The following is an 11,192-nucleotide window of genomic DNA, read 5'->3' as shown; positions in this document are numbered from 1 at the left end:
CTAACGTGAAATAGTTACGGTCATAATGTTTAAAAGAATTTCCTTGGCTTGTGCTGTCAGTCTTATTGTTAATAAGCATACAACAAATCTTGTCTTACTCTAGTGGACCTTATTCTGTTCTCAATGTAAATATATAAATTCCAGATTATAATGGAATGTCATATTCTTGTGCCATTCACAACATATGATTTAGAAGTTTTTAAACTACTTGTATTGTTTCATTTTTAAGATAATTTTCAAAATGGAACATGACTAGACTGCACAATACATGATATTTTCCACTTACTCTACGTATATGGTGTAATCATTGCAATGAACCAAGCATTTAGTCAGCCTGCCATCCACCAAGTAACTCACATTAGACCCTGTACATCTGTTTTCCATTTAATAGCCACAAAATAGTACTGTCACCAGTTTACAATCTGGAAATAATTCCTAAGAAATGCACTATAACTTTATCCAGCATCAAAATGGCTTTAGCTTCTATACATTCTAATTCTCACTATTTCTACTTAATTTCACTCATATGAGATTTCTACTCTGACAAAATATGCTACATTGGTGCGAGGAGCTCATATTACAATATGACGAGTTGTTCCGATTACCAGAAGATAAGTGTGCTCTGTATGAAATGAAAAATCTGCCATTTGGTAAATATACATTCAATATTTTTTACCATTTACTACTGTGTTGTCGGTTTCCAATTTCATAACTGAAGCTTCACTATATTAAATATCAGCAGTTAAGCATCATAAAATCTAAGATATGCTATGATGCCTAGTGTGGAGCCGTACATAAAATTATTATCAACAACAGTGTTGTTGACCCCCATCACTGTGGCTGCTGTTTATAGATGGAAGTCATGCATGGCTGTAGAATAATGATGTTCTCCGACATTTAAATACCTTCTCACTATTAATTTATTATCAGGTATGTTTAGTAACATTTTTTTGTCAAATGCTCCATCCTAGTATTATATGAATTAGATCATTATTATCTATACAACTGAGAGGAAGAAGATAACAGTTCTTTTTCATGTTACTTATTCTATTATCGATATTTGGCGAAATGAGAATGGGAATGATCTTTTCCTAATATGGTAACTGTCTATTATCTGCAACATAGTTTTCATTAAGTTTCTTATTTACAATAACACTTATGTGGACAGATTCAGTTTGTGGGAGTCTGCACTACACACATAGTCAAATAACTATACCTTTTTAAATTGTTTATTACTTGCCACATTTCATGCGACAAAATATGTGAAAGAAACAAACTCAGAGCCGAACATATATTAAAAACTGTATTATCAAAAACATGAATACTCCAAGAATTACACCATTATACTTCACACTGTTTCTCAGCCATACAAATTGTATGGACTGATCATGCTTAGTTATTTTTAATTATAGATATTTGCACTGAGAGTTAATATGGTAGTTAATATTCATGTGGGTACAAGCTACTCTTTTCTTGTGTATTTTCAAACTGCAAATATTAAACTGTTATGATCCTTAACTGAAATATTTTATTTATGATAAAATATTCACTGAACCGAAAATTTATCACAGGTTAAAACTGTTTGCTGTACTGGGATATAAGCCAGGTCTACTGAACATAATCTTCCATGTCATAAAACTGGGCACATGGACAGTTTCAATTTGTCACAAATGTTCAACAAAGTGACTCTTCTCATGCAGAGGAAGCACTGAGAATTAGACCAGAACATATGATGAACGCTGCAGTTCAGTCATCAATTGCATCCTTGGTGTAATTTTTATGTATGATTTGAACAAACACTGCTACAAAGAAACAACACAAGTCTGAAATCTGAATTTTAATTTGTATCACCTTTTTCATATGACTTGTCAAATGCTTAAATCTTTGGTTCTATAGTACACCCTCTGAAGTAATAATGAAATGGAATAGCAGGATGGAGCTGCAAGCTGGTTCACAAAGTTTCCATGGGCCACTGAGCAGGAAGAGCACTTGCACCAGGTTCAAATCTCAGTCATGCACAGCAGCCTCTGATTTTATCAGGAACGGCTTTCTTGCTGACATTTACTATTGATAACTGAATCCACTGCATTCATTCTTTATTTGATACATAAACATTATCAAAAAACTACCTGGAAGAGTAAAGTTGTGTGGGCTATATGAGCTCTTTAATGCAGATCTTTTAACCATGTTAGCCAAAGTACTTTATCTCATCATTTAAATAAAAATTTCAGTCTTCTATTAGATCTCATCTTCTGAACACTTGCAGTAGCGGAGAAAGATGCACATATTTTTTTAACTTAACAAAGTACTGTTAGCCACGTCTAACACAAAGAAAGGCAGTGAGGTAAGTCACCTTGCACGTTTTTAACCAAAACCCTGACACACTTTAGACAGTTTGTGTATTTGTTATCAATATAGTTTTACCTTCAGGGCATGATTTCATCTTATTGTATGTCACTGGAAATAGTACTTACAGTGTCACTGAGAACTCAAATCAAGAGACAGTGATTACTCTTTCAGTACTTCATTTGATACAGAACACACTAAAGCATAACGAATAGTATGTGCCCACATCCCCTTTTTCTTTTGCCTGTGTGGATATAATATATTACTGATTCATGCCAAGTGGGTCATAAATGTCTTTAATATGGTGAACCATTAAAACTGTCTCATTATGAATGAGTTCTGGACAAGTAGTTAAATCATTTGCTGCTTGCCCTAAGAACTAATGGTACTACAGATAACAGAAGCAGACACCCTAAGTAATTTTACTATAAACGATTAGTCACGATTGCTTCGCCATCAAAGTAAAGTGTATTTGTGTAACAGGACTTGTGGAAACTGCCACTGAGAAATGATGACAAAATAACATCTTAAGAAGCAGAAGCACTTTTAATGCTTCACACATTTTAATAACCAAACTGTGGCAGTGTGGATGTTTTTCCTTCATATTTCACATAGTAGATCAGCCAAGGCCCAACAGCCTCTATGAATAAAACAAATACTAACTTTAATAACAGCTTTGTCCAACCTGCATTTGTTAGCCAGAGATCTGTAATGAAAAGAGGCAGCAACCCATCAAATTACCAAGCAATGCTTGAAAATTGTCTTTTTCATTTACTGTTTCTCTTTATGGTTTTTTAATACTGAACATTGAAGTAAAAGATCTGTTTACATGTTGTCCTACCACGGGAAGCTTTTACTCATACATAAATAATTCATATGTGTGTGTACTCCTTTCGTCTTTCCCTCTTTCCTGACAAAGCAACCGTTGGTTGCGAAAGCTTGAATTTTGTGTGTGTGTGTGTTTGTTTGTGTGTCTATCAACATGCCAACGCTTTCGTTTGGTAAGTTACATCATCTTTGTTTTTAAATATATTTTTCCCACGTGGAATGTTTCCCTCTATTATATACAGCTGTAGTGATGTTCACAACTGGTGGCAGTTATTAGGCGCCCATGAAACAAACTCGCAGTTATCAGCATTGACCAGCTAATATAAAATGCATCAGGGCTACTTTCTGTGTGTGGAACAAGCAGTTTTTTCTATCATGTGCTCTGGCTATTTATTTACAAAAGGCACAACACATTTTTACTTTTGTTCCCACAGAAGTATTTGAAATTTCACTACTAAAACTACAGATTTCTTCTCTATTATAGGACCAGTAATACACTATTCTGTATCAAAGCTTTCTTTTTATTCACATTATGACCATAATGCACATCACAAAATTAAATACAACATGCAATTGCGATATAAAAATCTCATTCTCCAATTGTTGGAAGACGAATTGTAAGTTACGCCTGTATATTAAATTATTACTTAATTATTGAGCTGTTTTCAATTTTTCATGTACGCGTATATATTAAGTACAATATCTATAGTACAGACTAGGATTTCACATACATTTCATTTCATAATGACATTCGCTTCATTATGTACAATTAATTCACAATTTTACTAGGAAAATAGTGAATGTTCATAAAATTGAAAGATAAAAGCACTTGGGTGATGTGTCTGCTTACGAAGTGTGATAAAATTTTACTTTTTTGGACTGTGTCAATGAGCTAAATTGACAAAACTTCCTAACAATTTGGATATGGCCAGTAAATCAAATGGCAATTTTAATCTTACAATCAGAGTGTCCTTCTCATACAAAACCTACACAATGTCCACAATTCATTGTGCAAACAGCTATCAAGAACTTGCTTCTGTGCTCTAGTGACTGATCACAATTCTAGTACTAATTACTGAATTTCAAATGCACTCGCAGAGCACTAGATGCCATCTTTCTGCCATTACTTGAACGCACATAATAAGTTCTGCATATCAAAATAGACAACTTTGTAGAAAATATGTATTGTAAAAAACCATGGAGGGAATAATTTATGTAATACAATTACACTTAAATCAGAAGACGAGAATACAAAACACATTATAAAGCAGCAGTCTTCCTGACTACAAATTAGGCGACACCTAAGAACAGGATGCAGCCGTCGACCGTGCAGGAAGGTTCAAGCAGACCTCACGGAGAGAGGAGTAGCAGACGGAGGCCCGTGCCGACAAGCGGCGAGGCGCGCCATCACAAAGACACAAGCTTCGCAGGAACAGCATCTGGAGAAGCCAAGTCGGCACTGTTGCGTTGCTGGCTTGAGCAAGAGGGAATGAGAGGTGCTGACACAGGCGTGAGGCCGGTTCCCCCTTCCATAAGTGAATCAAAGTTGAATGGCATTCCAGCTGAAGGTGTAGTGACAGGAACACCTGCAACCTCAGACACAGATGCTGCCACTTTAAGTGTCCCAGCAGCGGGGGTGAAAGCGGCCGCTACAGGCAACGAGTTTGGCCTCGGCGGCTTGGCTACACCACCGGTACCTGCAACAGGCCCCGGCAGTGATGGTTCTGGTGCTAATCGTTTGGCTGGAGGTGGTCCATGAGGATCCTCATCCGTTTCACGTTTCACACACATCTCCTCACTGACTGATGTCGGCGGACGATAATCGAACGGCTTGACTTCGAGAGGTGAGCACGATCCAGCTGTTCCATTCAGTCGGCAGTGTCTCTGGTGAGCTTCCAATAAGAACTCTAAGTCTTCTTTCTGTTGCGTAAGTTGCTGAATTTCCAATTGTAAACCTTGTTTCTTCTGCTCCAACCCCTCTGTTTCCTGTAAGAAGAGAAAGACACATTTCACATCTTTGTCCCACATTTTATGAAAAGAAAAGATAATACACTTGAAATAAAAACTCATGATAAACTTCATTTAGTTTAAGGAGTTTTGCTTAAGAGCTGTTACATGAAGTAAGAAAACAGGGTTTCTTAAATTGATGGGAAGAAAGTACCTGCAATAAAGCATTTGTATGATCCAGTCTCCTCTTTCGGCATCTGGCAGCAGCCATTTTGTTTCGTTCACGCCTCACACGTCTTCTCTCCTCCTCCTCAGGCGAAATCTAGAAAAGGAAGGATTAACATTAGCATTTCTTTTAACAAACTGATGGCTGTCATTATGTCTTTTGGAGTTAATACACCATATTTTTGTGCAACTTTATTTGAATATTTTTTTGTTAGCTAAATGTGCACGTCAAGAGATGAAAACACTAACCCCAGTATTCTTCGTCGGCCGCCGCCCGCCTACATTACGACGTGGAGCTGCAGTAATACTAGCAGCAGTGACTGGAATTGTAGCAGTGGTGGCCACTGTTGTTGGTAATACTGAAGCAGTTGTAACAACAGTGGGACGAGCAGCTTGTTGACCCACATCTGCTTGCCATGCGGGTTTGCTTTCCAAGAGACTCATGTACGTGCCGCCAACTGAAGTTAAAAAAATTAAAATACAAATAAGTCTTAAAAAGTAATTTCACAGTTTCAGTAAAAGGGAATAAAAATTTCTGAGTCATCAAATTTTAGTAATATTCTGTGGAAAATTACAACTGTCTACAGATAGAAGAAAGACACAATAGTGAGCACTCGAGAGATCTTACTTTTGAAAGAAATTAATAGGAGACTGACGGCAATACTGAAGGAGACTGATGGCAATACAGACAAATTAAGGATGCACTGAATTGCATAGTTTGAAATATCTGATTAATCAACTTCAGTGTAATGACAGTGAAGGAGAGCCCTATTCATGGCGACTGCAGTATAATGATAGTGAAGAAGAGCCCTGTTCGTGGAATGCAGTACATTTGCATTACATGAAAAGAAACAAAACTGTGTAGTAAAGAAACATTTAGCAATGCTTGACACTTTTAAACTATTAAAATTTGAAACTTCCTGGTACATTAAAACTGTGTGCCAGACCGAGATTCGAACTTAGGACCTTTGCCTTTTGCAGGCAAGTGCTCTACCAACTGAGCTACCCAAGCACGATTCACACCCCATCCTCACAGCTTTAATCCCGCCAGTACCTCGTCTCCTCTGCAGAGTGACAATTTCATTGTACAATTAAAATTTGAATGTTCAGTGATGACAAGCAATGAGAGTAGAATCTAGTACCATTGAAAGTTCAAGAAATTAACAGGAAAATGCGCAGAACTGTCAAATTTGCCTAAAATATCATTAACTTCCACTTATCAGTCCAAAACTATAACATTAAAATAGTACAATATTTCTAATTTACACACCTTGTGATACTGGCTGCACAACGGGAGGGACGAAGCCAGCCTCGTTTTGATGAGAGCTGACCTCACACTCCAGATCAATCAATGTTTGTTCAATATTACGTAGTGTGGTGGGAGTCAGTGTAGCTGTAGTTCTTGTAGGTACACCAGAGTTCAGGCCATCCAGAGTGACAAACTGGAAAGAGGAAAAGTTACTGTCAGTAACAAGTTTTGAAAGCGTTTAATAAAGATTTATGTTGCAGTGAAAGTAATTTGGAAAAAAAGTATGTTACATTCTCTGCTGTGGTACCAAGCGAAAGGGTTTTCAATTGTCATTTGACGAAATGTGGTTTCAGTACAACATTCAACCGAAACTGTCAGGAAAGAACATCAATAATAATCATAGCAACCTGCTTTACCCAAAAAGAATGCAGTTCGCGTACGGGAAAATTTAACTAGTGTTATTTTTGGCTCAATGAATCAGATCAGATACCTTTTCCAGTACCAAGTCTCAGTTTATTGTCATTGTGTGACCACGCTGCCAATGACGCAATAAATGGGTGAGAAAAGCAGCTTTTCTCATGCACAATGGGCGATTACGCATCTTTTTTCCCGATGGGTACTATGACGTAGGCTTTACCTGCTGAAACCACAACTCCGGCGGGATGAGGCTGCTCAAATCTATCGGCTCCATTTCGGCGTGTTTTTTTCGAATGTATCCCGTCAGATCGATCGTATAGCTCCTTCCCTCGTATCGTAGGCCGAAGAAAGGAGATCGTTCGTTCGAGTACGGAGGGCGGCGCGGACCCGTGCTCTCGTTGCGCCGAGTGGCCGCCTAACTGCGGCTGTTTTTAACTCTTGCCCGCCCGCTGCTGAATTTTCTTCTCTCCCTACTGCCGGACGCCACCAGCACCACAGTTTTGGCACTTCGCCGAGGCCAGGGCTACCCAAAAGCATCTCACAGTACGAATAACTACTGGAAGACGCTCATGCCCGACAACTGGCTGAAGAAACTGCAGGTTTTTCTCGATACCACCGAGAGCCAGTGTGATCCGAAACACTATTACCGTGAAACTTTTTTTTTTTTCTTCAAGTAACAATACAGACCTTTACGTACAAGCTGTTGTGGAACTTTCTTAGCCCTACGTGGGGCATTCTGGAAGGTGAGTCAAGGAGGCGCGTTGTGGATTTCCTCGGAGAGCAGGCTGCGGCATGTCCGGTCCGGAAATTCCTTCTGCCGCCCACTACGTCGCTACCTTCTGGGTGTCACTCTGAGCACCACACATCAAGGCTAATACGGAACCGCGTTTGCACTCCACCTACAAGTTATGTTACTTTATCAACTATCAGGAACATTTTCCGAAGACCGTCTCCTTTTCTCGAATGTCTGCGACGGAAAGACCATATAAAGATAAAATCCAATACTAGGTCAGCAATCATCTTAAGTATTTATGGATATTCCTATCTGCGTGACAGGAATTCTTAACGATTTTTGGGACATATCCTGTTCTTGATTTCGGTCTGAACATCATCAGAATACGCGAAAATATCAGGGTCCGGCAGCACGAAGCTGAAGCATGGCACGACCTACACTCCTCTCTCCATGGAACGTGAAGCTAACTTTTTAAGAAACTGCTGCTTCACGAACGCCTTAATTTTGACACACGTTGTACTGACAAAGAGACGTTGCCTGTCATTAAAATGTCAGACTGGAACAAAAGGCCTGTTCCTTGCATTAAACACTGATGAAAAATATCTGGAGCACACTGCGCTGATAATCTGAGGATGCGCTGGGATACACCTTGTAAATCTGCCATTCCTAGAAATGACAGTTAACGAACACCATGACCAAAAGAACAAACACCTCCCGTAATACGGTAGGAAACTTTCAATTTACTTGGATGATGCTACATGATAGTCAAGTTTCCATATTTGTGCGATTTTATAAGAAGCGTAAACTTTTGAAAAACGTAACTTGCATTTTCCATTTAAAAAACTACAGTGTCAGAACAATCAAAAGCGCGATGTCGGGAACTCACCACTTTATTCTATGGGTTTGGAATGCTAGCACAGCACACAAAGAACTGTCCAGATGGACAATGGCTGGAACACATATCTCTTTCACGTGACAACTCGGTCATGTGACTGCCGTCTGGACCTCTGGCACCGCCCTTACTGCCAGACCAACTTGCGCAAGAGGAAACTCCACGCCTCATTTGCCGTTGCTGTATTGCTCATATATGGCAATAACTATCGCAGTTTGGAATACTACCGAAATCTCAAATATCACTCTTCGCTTTACGTACTCTACAATACGATAATGCAAAATCGGTTACTTTAATCATGAAGGTAAGTAAACTAAAGAAGTTGGTGCGAATTAGTATTAACTTTACTATCTAGTTACAAGAAAGGCAGATTTCTATAGCGTCCAAAATCTTCATTTCATTTCGTTCTCTATTGCTACAGTGCGAGGTAATGACTTGGCAACGCCGTGCTCTCTCCAAGAAACGCATGACGTCATTCTGACGTCACAACAATTCAGGCCCTGAAATGCCACCTGACTGACGCAATGCAACGAATAACGATGCGTGTGCAGGATTTCGCATCAAATTTCTGAAATTATGTCGTCTGGCATTGGACATCCGTAGGTACATCATAACAACCGTTTGGCACTAAACGGGCTGCTAAAATCAGAGGGCACATGTCGAATAACAGAGAAAAAAATTAACGTATCTACCCTGAATTGCAAATTTTTATGGAACGCAGATAAACAGTAACCACTAAATGCCACAGTACGAATTGGAGAAATAGCAAGGGTTGCAGTAACGCACATGAGCAAGAATGCTTCGACGAGATTACTTCAATATCATTGTACACCAATATCGCTGCACATTGTTGTAGACTTTTAGAATAACTATATGCGATGTGTGTGTGACAGATTAAGACTGACGCAATTATCAAAAAAGTTTCAGAAAAATACAATATAGTCTTCGGTATGACTTAGCACTTAATCGTTCTACGTACCATTCGTTGTTTATCGCTGTTGCGACTCCAATCAGAGTACATAGTCAGCAATTGATCGTCCTCTCTGTCCAGCACTTGAGAACTCAAAGGTACCAGCTGAGGCATCAAATCCAAATTCATAAGGTCCGACGGGAGACGAAAAAGCTGAACGCTGCGAGCACTTCGCGACACAACCGCACTCGGCCTCTCTCCACGAGCGACTAACAGCCGTTCGGTGCGCGCCGTCACTTTTACAAGGTCGGCGCGCAGCGGCTGACGTCATGCGGCGTTGCTAGTTCGCGGAACTCCACTATCTCGCCTTCCGCAGGACAAAGTGCCCACTGCCGCTTCTCGGTAGCGAACCCGCCACCTGTGCTAGGTCCTTCGCTTTACTGGCGTTTTGACATACTTTCTTCCGGGCGATGGTCGAACGCATTAACTGGCATAATACCAAATTCAAACACCGTTCACAAATACAAATTCTAGAACGTTCTCTCATGAATCAATTTTGCTAACTGCGTTAGATTCTTTTTACACTGAAACTGCCTAAAAAAATGAAACTTTATCAAAGAACATAGGTAAGTCCGGTTTTAAGTGGCCTGCACACATTCAACGTTTTTCGACAATTGCATTATTAGTTTGTCGAATCTTCCATATATGATATCAAAGGTTAAGACGTCGAACTGCAGAAAAAACGTGTGCCGCAATATGTTACCTACAGCTGGTAAGAAACCACGAACTGAGGAAATAGGACCGAGAATGCCTTAAAAGAAGAAACGGCTTGTCGCATGATAATTTACTAACTACAATCAGAACCACGCACCCGAAAAATTTCATAAACTATTTCCGGATGAGTCTTACATCGTACTACGAATTACTAATGTTGATACGACATAAAATACCGAAGAAAAATACATTGCTGAGAGAGACAATTGCACTCAGAGAGAAATTGAGAATACCGTAACAAATTTCTAGCGACAGGCAGGTCATTCGAATGCTTGAAGCTAAGTGCTGTATTATCAGCACACGCAATCAACAAAATTGTAGAAACTTGTGAAGCAATTACACCTGCTCCGGAAAGATAAATTCTTACGAATTGTGATAATTTAGTGAGACACATACACTTTGCACACTTCTTACCAGTCACTGCATGCACACGGCGTACCATTCAAGCTAGAGGCGTTTTTCCACACACCTCTGTAATTGAACAAGCTAGTACTTAGTTTTCAAATTAATAAAAAAAAACAATGTCATAGTGAACCCTCCTGTGGCTATACGAAAGTCGTGAATACAATGACAGCTACTGCTTAACCCCGTAAAACTGTTTTGTGTGCTTGCTTAATAGGCATATTTTTCATAGACGGCATATTTTTAATATTTGTCTATATATTTCTATGAAGAGTGACCCCACAGTGATTACTGTAGTGCTCGATAAATTCAACCAACATTTATTTGGTCATTTTAGAAAGAACAATGAATTGTAAAGGCGTGAATATCTATTAAAGGAAACAAAGACGAACTGAAGAACATTAACGCTACACGCAAACACTACTTGGCTAGTCAATGAAGCTCTGTCAAAAACCCGAACGGCAACCCG

At 39.3% G+C, this 11,192-nt stretch overlaps 1 protein-coding gene across 3 annotated transcripts in view; it reads right to left on the bottom strand.

Moving 5' to 3' along the window:
- Positions 1-1,215: 1,215 nt before the first annotated feature.
- The window catches only part of LOC126193722 (transcription factor kayak), a 125,806-nt gene continuing 115,829 nt past the window's right edge, over positions 1,216-11,192 (bottom strand). The window contains exons 1-5 of one of the 3 annotated variants that reach the window (XM_049932710.1): positions 9,617-9,812; positions 6,617-6,788; positions 5,596-5,804; positions 5,336-5,443; positions 1,216-5,160 (exon numbers count right to left, since the gene is read on the bottom strand). In XM_049932710.1, coding sequence (XP_049788667.1) covers positions 4,582-5,160; positions 5,336-5,443; positions 5,596-5,804; positions 6,617-6,788; positions 9,617-9,736 — 1,188 coding nt within the window. In that variant the 5' untranslated portion in view covers positions 9,737-9,812 and the 3' untranslated portion in view covers positions 1,216-4,581. Of the gene's footprint in view, positions 5,161-5,335; positions 5,444-5,595; positions 5,805-6,616; positions 6,789-7,232; positions 7,446-9,616; positions 9,813-11,192 lie in introns of those variants that run through there. The other 2 variants (XM_049932712.1, XM_049932711.1) reach the window with 2 other exon arrangements.

Source organism: Schistocerca nitens, chromosome 1 (genome assembly GCF_023898315.1).
Source record: "Schistocerca nitens isolate TAMUIC-IGC-003100 chromosome 1, iqSchNite1.1, whole genome shotgun sequence".
In the NCBI taxonomy this organism is placed as follows: Eukaryota; Metazoa; Arthropoda; class Insecta; order Orthoptera; family Acrididae; genus Schistocerca; species Schistocerca nitens.
This window is presented reverse-complemented; position numbering and strand designations above follow the sequence as displayed.